General features: G+C 40.8%; 2 protein-coding genes across 2 annotated transcripts; both read right to left on the reverse strand.

The window, feature by feature from the left end:
- Positions 1-10,943: 10,943 nt before the first annotated feature.
- On the reverse strand, positions 10,944-12,934 carry LOC120437462 (cornifelin-like). The gene is made up of 4 exons (XM_039608051.1): positions 12,785-12,934; positions 12,332-12,459; positions 11,871-12,016; positions 10,944-11,218 (listed from the first exon to the last, which is right to left on the reverse strand). The coding sequence occupies exons 2-4, from the start codon at positions 12,456-12,458 to the stop codon at positions 11,123-11,125; spliced, it is 369 nt and encodes a 122-aa protein (XP_039463985.1). The 5' UTR covers position 12,459; positions 12,785-12,934; the 3' UTR covers positions 10,944-11,122.
- Positions 12,935-18,802: 5,868 nt separating this feature from the next.
- Positions 18,803-20,712, reverse strand: LOC120437058 (cornifelin homolog B-like). Its single transcript, XM_039607784.1, has 5 exons — positions 20,694-20,712; positions 20,581-20,608; positions 20,145-20,272; positions 19,680-19,825; positions 18,803-19,014 (listed from the first exon to the last, which is right to left on the reverse strand). Exons 1-5 carry the CDS (start codon positions 20,695-20,697, stop codon positions 18,919-18,921), a joined length of 402 nt encoding a protein of 133 aa, XP_039463718.1. The 5' UTR covers positions 20,698-20,712; the 3' UTR covers positions 18,803-18,918.
- Positions 20,713-21,130: the final 418 nt, after the last annotated feature.

The following is a 21,130-nucleotide window of genomic DNA, read 5'->3' on the forward strand; positions in this document are numbered from 1 at the left end:
ACATCGAACAAAATGTGTATGTTTGTTACATCGAATGAAATATATCTTTGCTCCTAAAAAGATTAGCTTCACCAAATTCACATACAGCTATACTTGTTGTTGAACTCTGTGTTATATTTCTATCGTCACTTAGTCAGTGGAGGTGAGCCTCTGACATCTTTTAACAATGGTCAGTTAGGCTCTGGTGTTTAAATGATGCTCGTACTAAGTACTAGCATGCTAGTTAGTATTAAGGGACCCAAAGTGTGCCTAAAAAATATCACCAGCATCATCGCACCATCACCAGCCTGAACTGTTGATACAAGGCAGCATGGATCCAGATTTTCATGTTTACAGCAAACTCTGACCCTAACATCTGAATGTTTTGGCAGAAATCGAGACTCGTCACACCAGAATATCAAACTGTAGCCTCAGTTTCCATTGCTTAGCTGTCACTCAGTATGCCACATGTGAAAGGTTAAGCATTATTTTACAGTTTGGGAATTTTAGGTCCCACTTTTGGTCTGTAAAAATCTGGAGATGATATTCCCAAGAACTTCTTGAACTTTCCTAGATCCGCCTTTTGCAGAAAGTACAGCCTCTAAACGCTTCCTGTAGGTTCCAATGAGAGTCTGGATTGTGGTTGAAGGTATTTTGAACCATTCCTCTTTACAAAACATCTCTAGTTCATTCAGGTTTGATGGCTTCCGAGCATGGACAGCTCTCTTTAACTCACACCACAGATTTTCAGTAATATTCAAGTCTGGGGACTGAGATGGCCGTTCCAGAACGTTGTACTTGTTCCTCTGAATGAATGTCTTTTTTGAGCAGTATTTTGGGTTGTTGTCTTGTTGAAAGATCCAGCCCCGACGCAGCTTCAGCTTTGTCACTGATTCCTGGACATTGGTCTCCAAAATCCGCTGATACTGAGTGGAATCCATGTGTCCCTCAACTTTGACAAGATTCCCAGTCCGTGCACTGGCCCCACAGCCCCACAGCATGATGGAACCACCACCATATTTTACTGTAGGTAGCAGGTGTTTTTCTTGGAATACTGTGTTCTTTTTTCTCCATGCATAACGCCCCTTGTTATGCCCAAATAACTCAATTTTCGTTTCATCAGTCCACAGCACCTTATTCCAGAATGAAGCTTGCTTGTCCAAATGTGCTTTAGCAAACCTCAAGCGGCTCTGTTTGTGCTGTGGGTGGAGCAAAGGCTTCCTCTGCATCACTCTTGCATACAGCCGAATGGTTGAACGATGTACAGTGACTCCATCTGCTGCAAGATGATGTTGTAGGTCTTTGGTGCTGGTCTGTGGGTTGACTCTGACTGTTCTCACCATTCGTCGCTTCTGTCTATCCGAGATTTTTCTTGGTCTGCCACTTCAAGCCTTAACTTGAACTGAGCCTGTGGTCTTCCATTTTCTCAATATGTTCCTAACTGTGGAAACAGACAGCTTAAATCTCTAAGACAGCTTTCTGTATCCTTCCCCTAAACCATGATGGTGAACAATCTTTGTCTTCAGGTCATGTGAGAGTTGTTTTGAGACCCCCATGTTGCTACTCTTCAGAGAAAATTAAAAGAGGAGGGAAATTTACAATTGACCCCCTTACAGTGTTTCTCAGTTGCTTTGGTGCATTTCTTACAACAGAATTGATCTCTGCACCACTACTAAGGCTCTTCACAAAACAATTAGTGCAAACTGCAAAACATGGTGGATAACTTGCAAAAGTGAGTCACTTCATCAAAAAGAAAAGTCAGTTGGTCAAAAGCAAGTCAGTTGCTCAAAATAAGTAGTCAATGCTTCAAAAGCAAGTCCCTTAATCAAAACAGATAATATATTCATCAAAAGCAAGTACTTATATCAATCAAAGTGTCAGGGCTGTCACAATTACAAGTCATTACACCAGCACCTTTGGTCACAAAAGCAAATGGTTTGAACATGTTCTCATTGTGACGGATTTCTTTGTAGGTGCTTCCCAATGACATGTCAAGTCTGGACAGCATGCATGGCATGTAGAAAACCATAAATTGTAAAGGAAAATCAAGACACTTCATATGCACTCCTGATAATATTCAATTGAAACTGTGCACAGCATTGTGCAACTGGGGAAATACAGTAAATCAAACATTTTACAGCAAACATAAACTCACTTAGACAGTAAACCTTACTGCAGTAGTTATGAAACAAAAAAAAACAACTGGAAAACAGACACTGCTGCATATCAACCATTGATATCTAGACGCTCCTGTCTGTCTGCCCACATATTTTCATCAACATCACAGCGAATGTCAGCTCTATCGATGCATCGGGGAAAATATCTTCTGGAGTGTCGAATCCACCCTCTGCAGGACTCTGCTGTGACGTCATCACAAGCTGCATCCATAGCTGCTAGCAGGGTCATTTGGGTATGTGGATGCCTGTCATATACCTTCCACCTCCAGGAAGAGAAAAACTCCTCAATTGGATTTAGGAATGGAGTGTAAGGAGGAAGAAACTTCATAAGCATCCTGTCGTGTGCTGCAAACCACTGCCTGACTACAGCAGAGTGATGGAAGCTAACATTATCCCAAACCACTACATACATTGTCCGATTGTCACCAGGATCATCCCTGTCATTTTGTGGGATTAGGTCCCTATAAAGAGCATCCAGAAAAGCCAACAGGTGTTGTAGCTGACGCTGAAATGTTTGTGTTGGTTGCCATGACAACACCAGCAGCGCATCTGAGATCGTTATGTTGTTTTCTGTTTGTTTTCTTTTATTTGGTACTGATGTTTGTGTACATTCGCAGTAGGAAAAGATAATCTATGAATCCAGTAATACATCCTGCTTATAAGAAACGTTTTTGTTAAAAATTATTGTGAAGTAGTCACTTCCTGTGAGTCGCGGGAACCGGAAGTTGTGCGCGGGAGAGACAAGACAGAGCGGTAACACGGCGGACTTTTCGGAATGTACAACTTTTCTACTGCTGGTTTTACAAGGTGTACACGGTAAAAAACATTATGCTGTTAATTGTTAACACTTGTGCACTTTGTGGAAGGAAATAAGTGGCTGAGTTGTATGTCATATGTGCTATTGACATTATTTTACTTGTTTCTAGTTTTCACGGTGCTCCATGATTGTGAGAGGAATAAAAGAATTGTGGACATCAGTACGAAGCGTGGATTCTTTCGACCAGAGTAGATACAGGTGTTGTGTATTGTATGCACCAATACGAGGAATATGGGTGTGAACGCCATTTTCTGAGATTGCTGCACACATTGTAATATTTCCTCCTCATTGGCCTGGGACATCAATGGTGGCTCTTTCTCCAATGTGATTTCGTCCACACCGTCTGCCTTTTGCGAGATTGAATCCCGCTTCGTCAAGATATACAAACGTGTGCAGGGGTTCCCTGGCCTCCAATTCCAGGATACGCAATACAAAGGATGAGAATAAAAAAGTCTGTAATGGTGCATTTGGCACAACAGATTGTACAGTGTGAATTGTAAATAGGATTACAGTAACATGCATAAATGTAAGTGCAGTACATGGCCTAAACTTTTACAGTAAACAGAGGTACATATGCAAACATGTTTTACCTGAACATACTGGTGACGGAGCTCCTTCACTCGATCACTGTTCCGTTCAAATGGTACTTTGTACAATTGCTTCATGGACATTTCATTCCGTCTGAGGACTCTGTCTATGGTGGAAATTGATATTGACTGAATATTTCCGAAGATGGTGTCATCTTCTACGACAGTTCTTTGTATTTCTCTCAGTCTCAAAGCGTTGTTTGCAGCCACCATTGCACAAATTCTTTCCTCTTGCTGCGGAGTCAAAAGTGGACCTCTTCCACCTCTTCTAGGTTGTCTGGCAGTCCTTTTTGAGATGCAGATGAAAAAACACAAACATAAATAAGCGCAAACATGCTTACAGTAATTGTTACAGGACTATCATTCAAAACTCCTTTCTTTACAGCATTACTGTATTGTACCACAGCACACTATGCCACACCTGGGCCAAGTCTGCGCTTCAGTTACAGTACGTTGTAAGATTAAAGAAATTACTTTACTGCTACTGTTCATAGCCATCATCTTTATCATTGCATTAATTATCATTTCATCAAAGCATTTATTGAAGTTGTTGGCATTATGTTATAATTTGTATTACAGGGGTTATCATAATCACATATTAACATGTTTATTACAGGTGCAGTTATAACCACTATATGTAAAGATCTATAAGGTCATGTCCGAATGCAAGTCTCCTGTATGACTATGAAAGTGCAGAGCAAATTAGTTTGTGCTGAATAACTACATTACAGTATGCTCACCTGTTTTCCCGACGAAATGTCTGAATAATGGAACTTACAGTAGTTCTCCCAACATTTGGCTGCACCCTTCGACCAGCCTCGGCCATTGTGAGGCCATGGTTTATCACATGAGCCACAAGTGTTGCCCTGATTTTGTCAGGAACGTGTCTATGTGGTTGGCCTCTTCTTACCCGGTTTTGTCCTCGTCCTCCACCGATCCTCACCCCTCTTCCACAAGGCTGACGTTCCATGTTCTGCAGTTTTGTAGATTCAGTATGCACCTCATGCCAATCCTGTCTGTTGGTTTACATTACAGTTTTTCTCAGTTGCTTTGGTGCATTTCTCACAACAGAATTGATCTCTGCACCACTACTAAGACTCTTCTCAAAACAATTAGTGCAAACTGCAAAACATGGTGGATAACTTGCAAAAGCAAGTCCCTTAATCAAAACAGATAATATATTCATCAAAAGCAAGTACTTATATCAATCAAAGTGTCTGGGCTGTCACAATTACAAGTCAGTACACCAGCACCTTTGGTCACAAAATCAAATGGTTTGAACATGTTCTCATTGTGACGGATTTCTTTGTAGGTGCTTCCCAATGACATGTCAAGTCTGAAAACCATAAATTGTAAAGGAAACTCAAGACACTTCATATGCACTCTTGATAATATTCAATTGAAACTGTGCACAGCATTGTGCAACTGGGGAAATACAGTAAATCAAACATTTTACAGCAAACATAAACTCACTTAGACAGTAAACCTTACTGCAGTAGTTATGAAACAACCCCCCCCCTGAAAAACAGACACTGCTGCATATCAGTCATTGATATCTAGACGCTCCCATCTGTCTGCCCACATATTTGCATCAACATCACAGCGAATGTCAGCTCTATCGTTGCATCCGGGAAAGTATCTTCTGGAGTGTCGAATCCACCCTCTGCAGGACTCTGCTGTGATGTCATCACAAGCTTTTGTAGATTCAGTATGCACCTCATGCCAATCCTGTATGTTGGTTTACATTATATATATACTTGTAGCGTAGGGGATACTGTAACGCGATTCACCTGTGACTGGGTAGAAGAGGCTTTTCATTGGTTGCAAGTAAGAGTAACACACACCAATTTTCATTAGTGTGAGATAAGGTTCGCCTGAGAAAAGTAATTTATAGAGATTTTCATGGAAACTCCTTAAAAATGGGGTTTTCAAAATGGGTGTACAAATTGTTTGACAAGATGTTCAACAATTTTGAGTGCACTGACGCAAGCAATGAAGTGAAGACTATTAGTTGTATGGACAATGACTATTCAGCCGGTACAAGTATAAATAATTGTGACATTCATGATGAAAGCAAGGAGATAGTGATGAATAGCAAGTCAAAAGTGACCATTCTTTAGATATTTGTACTTACTCAACTGCTTCATGTCCAAAGGCATTTGCCTTTGGACGAAATGAACATGAAACCGCCACAAGGTTGTGCCAAAACGACTACATGTTGTGGAGGTTGAACTAACTATTGTGCAAAGTTTAATTCTGTTGTGGGAAATGCACCAAAGCAACTGAGAAAAACTGTAATAGCGCTCTAGTTTTCATACAAACATGACATGTCAGCAACATTGTCATTCCTTCTGTAGCAAGCTTATCAGAGAATTTACTCCAAGCACAGCATCCCAGTGCACTTCAAACCCAGAAACACACTCAGACAAAAACTGGTTCATTCCAAGGACAAAACTCCCAAACACAAATTAAAAAACGTGGTATTTGCTTTGCAATGCAGCGAGGAAACCAAAGAGCCACTTCATAAACGCATGGCACAACATGGAAGAGACGAGACTCAGCCAACGCCTTTTGTCACACCTTGGCACATGTGATGAGGCAAGTGATCAACCCTCTTAAGGGACACTCCCACCAGGATTTAAATACCTGGCACTCACCACCATTTGGTCATAGAACTGAAGAAGTTTTATGGATAAGCATAGCTGGACTGGCCATCGGGCATAGCGGGCCGCTCGTGATTTTTCGTTTTTATGGGCCGATGGGTTTTTATTTCTTTTCTTTTTTTAACGGTATAAATGAATGGTGGTGGATTGGCCAGTTGGTCATGATCGACTCTGGGCTGGACCAATTACAGCCGAGGAGGTCGAACTTTAAAGTTGAGGTGAAAAGGAACGCGATTTGTCCCGTACTACTTCAGCTAGAAAGTTGCTAATTCAATTATGAAACTGATCAATGATCAGCTGATCAGCTTTTCTCTCTGCGCCAGAAAGAGGAAACCAGTAGATGTCGCGCTAAACAACAGCGGCACGTTTAAGCTTGATCAGCTGTTGTTATAGAATTTATTTAATATTAATTTCTAGTATCAGCTGATGTTTGCTGGAGCCACAGTCGTAAAAGCTGCTGGTCATAATGTCGGTTTGGATATGTGGTGAGAGGGAAACATGAAGATGAAACCAGGAGATGTCCTTACTGAATCACCAGAGCTGAACAGGTGATGGAGAAACAGGTTTACCTTTTAGGTGACATGGATGAGTTGAAGTTATGAACTGTTTCTGAGAGACAAATAACACCAGGATCCTTTTCTAAGTAGCTGACAGCTGGTAACTGTGCAGGGGCGGGTCTAGCAAAGTGTTGCCAGGGGGCCAGGTAGGGCATTAAGAGGGAAAGGGGGGCACAAAGAAATACTTTTCTTTCTTATTCTTATTTAAAATGTCTAGCTTTTAATAAATAATTATCTGAATCTTACAACCAAAGTTTTTATCTGATGTCAGATATATAGAAATCCATTATTGTACGAGTAATTTTTTTCAGGGTCCCAACATAATTTCTTCAGAAGAAAGTACTGTATATGATGCCAGTATTTTCCCACATTTTCTAGATTCTGTACCAGTACTGTGTGTAAAATGCCATCAAAAAGTCAATTAAGTTTTATTCTTTCTCACCTGTCTTTCTGTCTCCTTTCACTTTTTAAAGGTTGCCATGTTAGAAAAAATATTTTGCCCTGTCATGCTGTTTATTGATGTGGTAAATAAATCGTTTATGAAAATATCACTAAATCTTTCCTTTATTATTTTTAATATTCAGTAATGGTCATGTCTCACCTCTAGTCTTATCTGTCTTAATTTCAGGTTTCCACCATGTGTTGTAGATAGTTCAGGAGGTTAACTCAACCAAGCAGTCTTTGGGTTTTGGCTAAGTACTGTTTAGAATACCAGAATAGGGAGGATGGTGTAGGTTTAAGTTTATTAGATTGATACATATGTACCAACAAGACAGTGTACATCACTGTGACAACGACGTTTGTTTTCATCCAAAGGCTTTAGGGTTTTTCCTATAATACCTGGTGGGCCGGTCTCTAGTCAAAATGCCCGGGCTGATTTTTTGTCCCAGTCCAGCCCTGAGTGTTACTTTGAAAAGCAACCTTTGTAGTGCGAGTTGAGTAAAATACACCAGTTTTAAGGTGGACCCAGTAATGATCCCGCCTGATGCAGAGGCTCGATCACGTTGATCAGAACTTTCCTAAGTAAGCTGAACTATTTGTAATAAAGCAGATAAAAGGAGAAACATGCTTAACATTGTTTCAGTCTCTTAACCACATGGAGGTGTAACTGTGTTTATGTTGTGTGTGACTCCACTTGCCATGTTAACCACAATGTATTTATCTATTACTCTGTGGAAGAACAATGGCGCCCTCTCTCAGAGGCAGTGGATAAATGCACTGAGAGAAGAGCATCAGGTGGGTTGTAGAGCACAGCACTGTGTACGGTTATTGGATATGAACATCTGTGTGGCCACTGTCTTTGTCATGTCAATATGGGCCCCCATAACTCCAAAATAGCCCCTCTTAAATACTGTCAAAGGAAAAAACCTTAGAGAAGCAAGAAACACAAACTCAAGTTATGGCATGTACATGGGCGAGGCTTACTGCGTGGCAAGACACAGGCAAGTCGCGCAGAGCCTCAGTCCGTTCTTTATTTTATAGCAGAGAATAGCTTACACAGCATCTCTAGGTGGAGCATATGTAATAGAAAAACATCTCTAGATATGGTTATCGCATGAGTGGCCGTTATCCGTAAGACAAGAGGAACTAGTATCTTTTGTCATATCAGCTTCAGGTTGGAACTGTCTCTGCCTGAGCGTGTGTGACTTTGTAACTTCCTCACGCATGCTTCTGTTCCTTAATCTGTAGGTTGCAGGCACATCATGTTCTCACAAGAAATTATACTTAAGCAAAATAAAGGTTATCAGAGTAAGTAAATGTAAAAATCTCTTAACAAATGCGGTGTACCTCAAGGCTCTATTTTGGGTCCTGCCCTGTTCGCACTCTATTTGTTGCCATTGGGCTCCATCTTCTCACGGTACAGCATTTCATTTCACTGTTTTGCTGATGATTTGCAGATTTATCTACCTTTAAAAGCAGGGTCAGACCATCCCCAGCTCTTATTACGCTGCCTTGACGATGTCAAACAGTGGTTGTCATTAAATTTTTTAAAGCTAAATGAAAATAAAACTGAGGTTGTCATTTTTGGCAACTTTAATCATATCGATAGCACTCTGGGCCCCCTTTCCTCCTATTGTAAAACAAATGTAAAAAACCTCAGTGTCTACATTGATGGTTCTTTTAAATTGAATAAGCAGGTGAGTGCAGTAGTTCAGTCCTGCTTCTTTCAGTTAAGACAGCTAGCCAAGGTAAAGCCATACCTCCCAGCTAACGTCTTTGAGTGTGTTATTCACCTTTTCCTTACTTGCAGATTGGACTACTGCAATTCATTGTATTATGGTCTAGATCAGGCCTCCATCCATTGTCTTCAGATGGTTCAAAATGCAGCTGCTCGCCTGCTAACTGGTACCAAACGGAGAGATCATATAACCCCAGTTTTAGCTTCTTTACACTGGCTTCCTGTCTCCTACAGGATCCAATTTAAACTTTTACTCTTTGTTTTTAAGTCACTTAATGCCCGAGCCCCTCCTTACCTGTCTGAGCTCCTCTCTGCTTATGCTCCAGGAAAAACCATGAGGTCTAGCTCAAAATTAATGCTGTCCATCCCACGGACTTATCTCAAATCTCGTGGTGATACATCCTTCTCTGTGGCAGGTCCCAGCCTTTGGAATAGTCTCCCCCTAAATATTAGATCTGCACAAACACTTGAGCAATTTAAATCATTACTAAAGACACATTTTTATGCCCTGGCTTTTAACACACTATGACCCAAGCATTTTGGTCTTATATGAAATAGTTTTAGTTATTGTTTTAATTCTTTTATTATCCTATTATTGTTTTATATTGTTATTATTGTATTACATTGTTGCTTTTCAATCCCATTTTTATATTGTTAAGAACTTTGTGCAGCATCGGCTGTTTGAAATGTGCTATATAAATAAACTTCACCTTGACCTTGACCTTGACTGTGATCACTGTGAATTATTTAACTGTTAATAAGAAGCGTTTAAGTGGATTGTTGAAGCTGGGAGTGTTAAAACAGTGACATAATAGCACTGAGCACTGGTTAGGGTAGCTCTGGAGCTTCTCTGCTACAGTAATATATTATTAGTAATATAATATATTGTAATATATCTATATCACGGCTAAAGCACTTCTGGATGGGTGCAAACTGCATTTCGTTGCCCTGTACCTGTAACATATGCAATGACAATAAAGTTGAATTCTATTCTATTCTAATGTGCTGTTCTGTACATAATCTGTTCTTATCCAGACATTAATAGGTACCACTAAAAGACAAACAAACCTTCATTCATTATTTACAGCACCACACAGAGTTGAGGAGTGTAGCTGAGCTTGTTACAATCGACCAAACTATCAAGCAATTAAAGAAGCATTATTCATTGTAGGCATTAAAATCCTTCTGCCACTACACACACCTGGACAAGAAACACATGTTGATGTGTTAATGTTAATGTCCTCCTCTCTCAGCCTAAGTAAAAGTGAAACAGAATTTACAACCCAAAAAGTTCATGACAATTATCAATTTGAATATGGCTGCTGCTGCTGGCCTTTGACAAATAATGTCCATTTGACTTGCTCTCATCTGGATCTTGAGCTGTTCTGTAAATGTTAAAGCTTGATGAAGAAACTTTATCAACTATGACAATAAAGTACGTCAGCTTTTTGTCTAGAAACTACATGGCAGCAGACCAGTGCCTCACAGAGCTAAAATTAGCTTATTAACTCTGATGTTGGCTAATGTTGTTTAACCTACTTGGAGAGCAGATACACATAACAGACGCTTTGAGTCATATTAATGTTCCCCACACTGAGCAGAGTAGAGTTCTTTGCACACATCTGCAGCTGTCATTTGTAAAAGCACATGGTGTCTGGCTTTCTTCAGGGTGCACCATGCTGGTCTTTTTCATTATGATCAATGTTCATGTTGGTGAGAGATGCACTTACTGACATTCAAACGTCTGTGGTCTGTTTCCTTGTTGTTAAGAATCAGCGTCACCCTGCCAGGTTCCACCATCATACACAATTATTTCATTTTCATATATTATAATACTGTGAAAAGTTATGTGAGTGGACAGTGTGACCTTACAAAACCCTTCTCACTATCCTATCAAAGTTCACAATTTGTGAATTTGACTAGTTTATATCTGAACAATGGTTAAACTCTGTTTTGCAGAAGAGGACAATTAATCTCACACATGTTGTATAAAATTAAAGGATTTTATTGGCCTGAAAAAGTCACATAGGCGTTCAACTAATTATATGACAACAAATTTAAAGCATTTTGCTTCAGCAGTGACATAGCCTCTCATCACACAGCCAAAATGTTTGCATCGTATCCACAGACGACTTGCATGCTGATCACAGTCGAGGTGGCGGGCTACTTGTTTTCCCTGATCTTCAGCTCTCGATGCATCTGGCCCCAAACACATGGGTAACAAAAGCACACTTTACAGCAGTCATCAGTGAACGAGCCCTGCAGGATGGAGAAGAAGAAGCAGATAGACAGAGGATGAAGCAGCAGGAGTTACTGTTGTTACCCCTCAGACATAAAAGTTTAGTGGGGTGTTGTCATCCCCTCATCCGGCAGCTGTGTCCCTGTGTAGAGTTGGGTAAACAAATATATGAGAGTTTGTCAAAACAAGCAGCCGCAGCTTTTTTTCCCATGATGAGGGCAAGAGATTTCAGATTTGAAGAACTTTACACTTCCTCTTTCTCAAGTCAAGCTACTCCTTTATAACTTCTACAGATTGCAAAATACCACAAGTTTTATCCAGGTCACTTTTATGATGGCACTGCATGATATGGTTACTAATAAACAAATAATGAGGACACGGAGACATCTGGGAGCTATTTGAGAGGTGAGGGTGAGTGAGAAGGGTCTGCACAAAGCACAATTTGTGTGCATTTTATATGAATCTCATTAAATCTACATTTAGATTTTACGTCAGTTCATTTTACAACCACATCACAAAGACACACATTCAACTCTATTCTCCTAGCAGAAACCTCCAGGGCTTAAAAATGAAGTCAGTGCAGAAGTTATAAAACTGCACTTCCTCTAGTGACCACATCTATCTTTTAAATGTAGTTTGTAACAGTGTCCTCCATCTCTAACCCAGTCTTACTTCGATGTTGTGGCGCTCTCTGATGGACCCACGGAGTAAGCAGGACACCACACCACAAACATCCAGGAGTGGCACTGCACAGCACCATCCATGTTTATTGGCTGCATCACACTGCATGCAGGGAAAACAGCAAAGGCCACAGCAGCCTTTGGGGAGAAACAGGTACAGAGTTATTTTATAGACAGACAGACAGACAGACAGACACCTCAGCACATGAATCATCACATCTCACAACGTATTGCGACATTTCCACTCCAATTACGAAAACTTGTTTTTCTGGTGAAAAATGTAAAATAATGAAAAACTCCATAATGCTACTAAATGATCATTGCTGTCATGTAGTCTCAGATAATCATTTATTCTTGATTTTCTACTGACTTTAAACACTCTGTTAGCTTATTGCAAACAAAGTCTGAGGAGATCGCTCACTGCTGTTTGTAGGGTTTCCTGGGTTTACTTACAGCTCTCCATATCAGAGCAGCAATCACAGAGGTCGGTGCTCCATTGGCCAGAGTTTTCAACGGTCCTGACGACTGTCACCACCTGGGTGGGCTGCTTGTGGACAGCCGTGCCTGTAGGAACCACCATGCTGAAGAAAACACAGACACAGACTGAAATGCTGTAGTGGTTATCTGGTTAGAGAAATTCAACATGAAAAAGGTAAAAGACTGGTTTTGATCCATGTTATAAGTATAACAGGATGATTCCTGGTTCATATAAATCACAACAAATACCTTGGACCAGCTGTACAAATGATTTATGTACGGCCCAGACAAAAGAGCTGACACTGATTTCATGCACAGATTTATTGTCTCTGACTTCCTCAGAAAAATGTTACCATGTATTACATTCAAGATTTTACAAAGATTTCTGATTCTCTTAAGCTGTTCATCAGTGTAAAATGTTTTTCTTACCTTCTTCTGTCTTCTCTGGTTCTCTGAGCTTTCAAAATAAGAGAAAAAGTTAGGAAACACCAGCATTTAAGCACAGACCAATAACAGGAAGGGGAGGTGCCGAGAGTACGCACACATCTAAGTTGTACTGGATTGCCAGATGTTTTTCATTTGCTCATGAGCCGCGGAGGGCTGAGCCTGATGGGAAGTCCACACCAATCACTGTAATGACTCCCAGTAACTGCTATGATTAATGGTTAGGAATTCACTGAGCCCCTGCTTCAGTGCTGTGAAAGGAAAACACACTGCTTAACCAATGAGCAGCAACAAGACTTATTCTATGAATCCATCAGTACTTCTGCTGTCAATCCAAACACACTTGACACCGGAGGTGGGAAATAACGAAATACAAATACTTCATTACTGTACTTCAGGTATCTGTACTGTACTTGAGTAGGGTTTTTTTAGTGATTACTTTTTACTACAAATATCTGTACTTTCCACTCCTTACATTTTGTAAAAAGGCTTGTTACATTTGCTTTAAAGCAGTTCTGTCGCTGTGAGCCTCTAAACATCAAACTAATTTCAAACACAGAATCAGAATCAGAAAGGGTTTTATTGCAAATGTTGAGCAGGTTTACAACATTAGGAAATTGCTGCGGTACTTAGTGCAAAACATTCTGTCAGACATGCTCAAATAAACATAAAAACAAGAATTAAAAGTGCTAAGTAGATAGATATATACATGGATGCAGGTGGTGATCAGTGCAAAAATGGAATGATGCACTGAACACAGTGTAGGGTTATGTGTTAGTGGTGCGAACAGTCATATGGTTATTGTTCATGAGTCCAAGAGCAGAGGGGAAGAAACTGTTCTTATGGCGAGAGGTTCTGGTGCGAATGGACCGGAGCCTCCTGCCTGAGGGGAGGAGGTCAAACAGACTGTGTCCAGGGTGAGAAGGGTCAGCTGTGATCCGAGCTGCACGCCCCAGTGTCCCGGAGGTGTACAAGTCTTGCAGAGATGGGAGTCTGCAGCCAATCACCTTCTCAGCAGAGCGCACAACACGCTGCAGTCTCTGTTTGTCCCTGATGGTGGCTCCAGCGTACCACACGGTGATGGAGGAGGTGAGGATGGACTCGATGATTGCAGTGTAGAATTGCATCATCGTCCGTGTTGACAGGTTGAATTTCTTCAACTGCCTCAGGAAGTACAGCTGAGTGGAACAAACCTCAGCCCCCACAGCTCCGCCTCCAGTATACTAAGCATAAACTAAAAACAGAACCAGCCCCAGCCTGCCCACACTCTCAAGTCTAAACTTGTAAGTAACGTCATGTAACGGCAAAAAGAGCTTCTGTGTTTTCAAAACCACGACATTTGATCAGGTTCACATCAGCTGGCATGTTATGGTTGGTGTGTGTGACCCTTAATAAAATTTAAGTTTAGCGTTTTTAAAACAATCATCAAATGTTTGGTCACATGACATGGTACTCATATAAACCAATAGCAGCTGCTACTACACATACACACACACACACACACACACACACACATACACCGAAATCTCTGCACACTTAGGTGTTTTCAAATCAACTTGCCAAGTCAATTTATTTAAAAACAATAAGAGTTGATTAAAGTGGTGTTCAGCCTAAAGGAATAAAACAAACACAGAGAAAAAAGGACAAACAAGAAACAATAAAACTCATATTTAAATGCTAGAGAGTAAAGATGTGTCTTTAAGTGGGTTTTAAAGATGTCGAGTGTTGGTGAGGTCCTACTTCGAGGGGCAGACTGGTCCAAAGTTTAGGTGCAACTACAGGAAAGGCCTGGTCTCCTCTATACTTCTGTTTTCCTGAACAACCAGAAACATCTGATCAGATGACCTTAAAGACCTATTTTACTCTTAGAGGGTACTAATCCATTTAGTGACTTCAAAATTTTAAAATTCTAAATTCTAGTACTGGAAGCCAGCGTAAATATGCCTCTTTTAGACAGTATCATTAAGACCGTCAGCGCATCACCCGAGGACGCCTTGGACAGAACCAAATGGAGAAACCTTTGCCGAAGAGCGGACCCTGCGCCAGCGGGAACAACGCCAGGATGAAGAAGAAGAAGGCAGCACACATTTCCACTGCTATGCCGATGACACCCAACTTTATCTATCTTTAATAGACCTCTCTGCATTGAATCATTACTTAATATTAATCTCTGGCTGTCTTCCACAGCGTGTCTTTTGTCCTGTATTGTCACGGTCCTGGGTCTGTGACCCAGTGTTTTCTGTTCTGTGTTGTTAATCTTTGATTTCTTGATGTATCTTTGTTTATTCTTACGTTTTGGTTCTGTGTATCCCCTCTAGTGTAGTCAGGTCTGAGTCTGTGTCTTTGCGTGTGTGAGTTTCCTGTTTTACTTTGAAGGTCCGTGTCTGATGTCAGTGTGTTCAGGTTACGTTTCCCCTGTCCCGCCATGTCTGATTACTCCCAGCGGTGCCCTCCTTCTGTGTCTCATTCCCTCGTCATCCCTTTGTGTATTTAAGCCTTATGTCTGCCTCTGTTAGTTGCTGGTTTGTCTGCGTTATTTCCCTCCGTCCACCTGTGTATATCCCTGCGTGTTCCTTTGTCTTTCTGCCTGGGTCTCCAGTTAACATTTCAGGTTTGCTTTCTTAGTTTTTTCCAGCTTAGCTTCCTCCACACCTTCGCCATTTCTGTTTGCATCTCCACCTTCTCAATAAAACTCCCCTGCATCTCAGCTGCCAGCATCATGGGTCCTCATTAAATTCTACACGACTCATCCCGCAAGCCGTGACATGTGTTCCTCCCCTCACCCCAACCAGTCGCAGCAGATGGCCCCGCCCCTCCCTGAGCCTGGCTGTGCTGGAGGTTTCTTCCTATTAAAAGGGAGTTTTTCCATCCTACTTCGCCAAAGTGCTTCCTTATAGGGAGTCATATAAATGTTGATATTTTCTCTGTATGTATTATTGTAGGGTCTGCCTTACAATATGAAGCTCCTTGAGGCGACTGTTGTTGTGATTTGGCTCTAAAATTGAATTGAAAAAGAGTGAAGAGTAACGAAAAACAGGGGAAATATGGTCTTGCTTGCGTGTCCCTGTCAGGAGTAGAGCTGCTGCACTCTGAATGATTACTACAGATGAGGGAGCAAAGCAAGAGCCTGACTGACTCCAATATGAAGGAAATAATCAAGCCTGGATGAAACGAAGGGATAAATTAATTTCTCAAAGTCGGAAAGGACAGAAAAACACAAAATTAACTATACATGTTCATCTGAGCCAACTAATGATGCCTAATGATACTGAACAACTGAGAAACACTGTAAAAGACCAGTGGACAGATGTTAATGTTGTTACTGGGAATAATAGAAGTCCAGTTACTCAGACCGCTTCTTACAATGTAAAAAAAATCAGTTAGTGAAGAACAGAAGGTTTCTATCCACATAGAGCCTTGAGACAACTGCTGTTGTGAATTGGCCCTATATAAATAAAACTGAACTGAATCACACAGACTATTATTACCACAAAGCCTGTTTTAAATATATTGTAAGACAATCACAAGAATTTACATGTAAATTCTGTTTCATTTATTTTATGGTGAACTGACGTGATTCATTCAGGCGTCAAGCTTTTATAGGATGTCATCCCCCAATCATAATGTCATGCATACATTGCCCCGTTATTACAAGCGTTCTTGTTGAAAACAAACTTTTTCACCTTCATAAACCTGAATTTAAAGGTGTAGTTATTGCAATTTTACTTTGAAAAGCAACCTAAGTAGTGCGAGTTGAGTAAAATACACCGGTTTTAAGGTGGTAACAGTAATTATCCCGCCTGATGCAGAAGCTCGATCACATTGATCAGAACTTTCCTAAGAAAGCTGAACTATTTGTAATAAAGCAGATAAAAGGAGAAACATGCTTAACATTGTTTCAGTCTCTTAACCACATGGAGGTGTAACTGTGTTTATGTTGTGTGTAATCCTGCTTGCCATAATAACCACAATGTTCATCTGTGGAAGAACAATGGCACCCTCTCTCAGAGGCAGTGGATAAATGCACTGAGAGATGAGCACCAGGTGGGTTGTAGAGCACAGCACTGTGTACGATTATTGGATATGAACATCTGTGTGGCCACTGTGATCACTGTGAATTATTTAACTGTTAATAAGAAGCGTTTAAGTGGATTGTTGAAGCTGGGAGTGTTAAAACAGTGACATAATAGCACTGAGCACTGGCTAGGGTAGCTCTGGAGCTTCCCTGCTACAGTAATGTGCTGTTCTGTACATAATCTGTTCTTATCCAGACATTAATAGACACTAAAAGACAAACAAACCTTCATCCATTATTTACAGCACCACACAGAGTTGAGGAGTGTAGCTGAGCTTGTTACAATCCACTAAACTATCAAGCAATTAAAGAAGCATTATTCAGTGTAGGCATTAAAATCCTTCTGCCACTACACACACCTGGACAAGAAACACATGTTGATGTGTTAATGTTAATGTCCTCCTCTCTCAGTCTAAGTAAAAGTGAAACAGAATTTACAACCCAAAAAGTTCATGACAATTATCAATTTGAATATGTCTGCTGCTGCTGGCCTTTGACAAATAATGGCTACGTTCATACTGCAGGTCTTAATGCTCAATTCCGATTTTTTGATCAAATCCGATTTTTTTGTCTGCTTGTTCACACTACAAATAAAATGCGACAGCAAACGCGCTCTAGTGTGAACGCTCAAAGCGGCCCGCATGCACAAAAGAAGACGTCACACACAACGCGATCTGTTTAAACCCAGACCAAACAGTATTGTTTGACTGATGGCCCTTAATATAAAGACTTCGGACTTTACGTTTCCCAATTTTAGCTTTAAGGTTTTTGTTATTTACATAATAATGTAAATAACATAATAATTTTAGCTTTAAGTTATTTTGTTATTTACATAATAATGTAAATAACCTAAAAATTATCCTTATTGCTGTTTTAGAGAGGAGCGGTGCTTCAAAGGGTAGTTGCAGATTTCTGTCAGAATCTGCAGATTATACAGTACAAATAAAATGTTCACGTTGTCTTCCCAACAGTTTCACTAACATCTACATTGGATGGCCAGGAACCGTTCGCGATGTCTTCTCCGGCGCTGATAATTGGCGTCTGTCTTGTGTCAGTGACGTAAAAGACGGATTTAATGCTACATGACCGTTCAAACAGCAGTTGCTTTCTAAAACATCGGATATGTATCGGATTCAGGACCACATACGAAAGTGACTCAGATCGGATTTGAAAATATCGGATTTGTGCCGTTCACACTGCCATACCATGATCAGATATGGTATGGCTTCAAAAAAATCGGATTTGAGGCGCTTTCGCCTGCAGTGTGAACGTAGCCTAATGTCCATTTGACTTGCTCTCATCTGGATCTTGAACTGTTCTGTAAATGTTAAAGCTTGATGAAGAAACTTTATCAACTATGACAATAAAGTACGTCAGCTTTTTGTCTAGAAACTCCATGGCAGCAGACCAGTGCCTCACAGAGCTAAAATTAGCTTATTAACTCTGATGTTGGCTAATGTTGTTTAACCTACTTGGAGAGCAGATACACATAACAGACGCTTTGAGTCACATTAATGTTCCCCACACTGAGCAGAGTAGAGTTCTTTGCACACATCTGCAGCTGTCAGTTGTAAAAGCACATGGTGTCTGGCTTTCTTCAGGGTGCACCATGCTGGTCTTTTTCATTATGATCAATGTTCATGTTGGTGAGAGATGCACTTACTGACATTCAAACGTCTATGTGTCTGTGGTCTGTTTCCTTGTTGTCAAGGATCAGCGTCACCCTGCCAGGTTCCACCATCATACACAATTATTTCATTTGCATATATTATAATACTGTGAAAAGTTATGTGAGTGGACAGTGTGACCTTACAAAACCCTTCTCACTATCCTATCAAAGTTCACAATTAGTGAATTTGACTAATTTATATCTGAACAATGGTTAAACTCAGCTCTGCAGAAGAGGACAATTAATCTCACACATGATGTATAAAATTAAAGGATTTTATTGGCCTGAAAAAGTCATAGCCTCTCATCACACAGCCAAAATGTTTGCATCGTATCCACAGACGACTTGCGTGCTGATCACAGTCGAGGTGGCGGGCTACTTGTTTTCCCTGATCTTCAGCTCACGATGCATCTGGCCCCAAACACATGGGTAACAAAAGCACACTTTACAGCAGTCATCAGTGAACGAGCCCTGCAGGATGGAGAAGAAGAAGCAGATAGACAGAGGATGAAGCAGCAGGAGTTACTGTTGTTACCCCCTCAGCCATAAAAGTTTAGTGGGGTGTTGTCATCCCCTCATCCGGCAGCTGTGTCCCTGTGTAGAGCTGGGTAACCAAATATCTGAGAGTTTGTCAAAACAAGCAGCCGCAGCTTTTTTTCCCATGATGAGGGCAAGAGATTTCAGATTTGAAGAACTTTACACTTCCTCTTTCTCAAGTCAAGCTACTCCTTTATAACTTCTACAGATTGCAAAATACCACAAGATTTATCCAGGTCACTTTTATGATGGCACTGCATGATATGGTTACTTATAAACAAATAATAAGGACACGGAGACATCTGGGAGCTATTTGAGAGGTGAGGGCGAGTGAGACGGATCTGCACAAAGCACAATTTGTGTGCATTTTATATGAATCTCATAAAATTTACATTTAGATTTTACTTCAGTTCATTTTACAACAACATCACAAAGACACACATTCAACTCTATTCTCCTAGCAGAAACCTCCAGGGCTTAAAAATGAAGTCAGTGCAGAAGTTATAAAAGTGCACTTCCTCTAGTGACCACATCTGTTTTGCACAAAGAGGATACTGTGTAGTTTGCAACAGTGTCCTCCATCTCTAACCCAGTCTTACTTCGATGTTGTGGCGCTCTCTGATGGACCCACGGAGTAAGCAGGACACCACACCACAAACGTCCAGGAGTGGCATTGCACAGCACCATCCATGTTTATTGGCTGCATCACACTGCATGCAGGGGAAACAGCAAAGGCCACAGCAGCCTTTGGGGAGAAACAGGTACAGAGTTATTTTATAGACAGACAGACAGACAGACAGACAGACACCTCAGCACATGAATCATCACATCTCACAACGTATTGCGACATTTCCACTCCAATTACGAAAACTTGTTTTTCTGGTGAAAAATGTAAAATAATGAAAAACTCCATAATGCTACTAAATGATCATTGCTGTCATGTAGTCTCAGATAATCATTTATTCTTGACTTTTTACTTACTTTAAACACTCGGTTAGCTTATTGCAAACAAAGTCTGAGGAGATCGCTCACTGCTGTTTGTAGGGTTTCCTGGGTTTACTTACAGCTCTCCATATCAGAGCAGCAATCACAGAGGTCGGTGCTCCATTGGCCAGAGTTTTCAACGGTCCTGACGACTGTCACCACCTGGGTGGGCTGCTTGTGGACAGCCGTGCCTGTAGGAACCACCATGCTGAAGAAAACACAGACACAGACTGAAATGCTGTAGTGGTTATCTGGTTAGAGAAATTCAACATGAAAAAGGTAAAAGACTGGTTTTGATCCATGTTATAAGTATAACAGGATGATTCCTGGTTCATATAAATCACAACAAATACCTTGGACCAGCTGTACAAATGACAAAAGAGCTGACACTGTTTTTATGCACAGATTTATTGTCTCTGACTTCCTCAGAAAAATGTTACCATGTATTACATTCAAGATTTTACAAAGATTTCTGATTGTCTTAAGCTGTTCATCAGTGTAAAATGTTTTTCTTACCTTCTTCTGTCTTCTCTGGTTCTCGGAGCTTTCAAAATAAGAGAAAAAGTTAGGAAACACCAGCATTTAAGCACAGACCAATAACAGGAAGGGGAGGTGCCGAGAGTACGCACACATCTAAGTTGTACTGGATTGCCAGATGTTTTTCATTTGCCCATGAGCCGCGGAGGGCTGAGCCTGATGGGAAGTCCACACCAATCACTGTAATGACGCACAGTAATTGCTATGACGAATGGTTAGGAATTCACTGAGCCCCTGCTTCAGTGCTGTGAAATTAAAACACACTGCTTAACCAATGAGCAGCAATAAGACTTATTCTATGAATCACCAGAGGATGTTGCGTAAAAAGAGGTGACTGTGCCAAAGTCTGGGGTTAAAAGTGGGACTGTGTTTTTTGTCGTTGTTTGTTCTTGCACAACACCGGAACGACTGCAGGTGTGTGTAAGCTGTGGTTCTTCAGCATCTAGCTTGCGCTACTGAAGAAGAGCGAGCATAAAGGGAGTGACCTTTTTTAAGTGTCAGGTCATTTTAAATGCAGCGTTTCTATCAG

This window comes from Oreochromis aureus, linkage group 3 (genome assembly GCF_013358895.1).
Source record: "Oreochromis aureus strain Israel breed Guangdong linkage group 3, ZZ_aureus, whole genome shotgun sequence".
NCBI lineage: Eukaryota > Metazoa > Chordata > Actinopteri > Cichliformes > Cichlidae > Oreochromis > Oreochromis aureus.

Coding starts and splice junctions, on each gene's coding strand:
- LOC120437462 (XM_039608051.1), bottom strand. CDS start 12,458: ATGGTGGTTCCTACAGGCACGGCTGTCCACAAGCAGCCCACCCAGGTG. Junction 12,017..12,331: donor CTGCTCTGATATGGAGAGCT/GTAAGTAAACCC, acceptor TTCTCCCCAAAG/GCTGCTGTGGCCTTTGCTGT. Junction 11,219..11,870: donor GAGAGCGCCACAACATCGAA/GTAAGACTGGGT, acceptor TCCATCCTGCAG/GGCTCGTTCACTGATGACTG.
- LOC120437058 (XM_039607784.1), bottom strand. Junction 19,826..20,144: donor CTGCTCTGATATGGAGAGCT/GTAAGTAAACCC, acceptor TTCTCCCCAAAG/GCTGCTGTGGCCTTTGCTGT. Junction 19,015..19,679: donor GAGAGCGCCACAACATCGAA/GTAAGACTGGGT, acceptor TCCATCCTGCAG/GGCTCGTTCACTGATGACTG.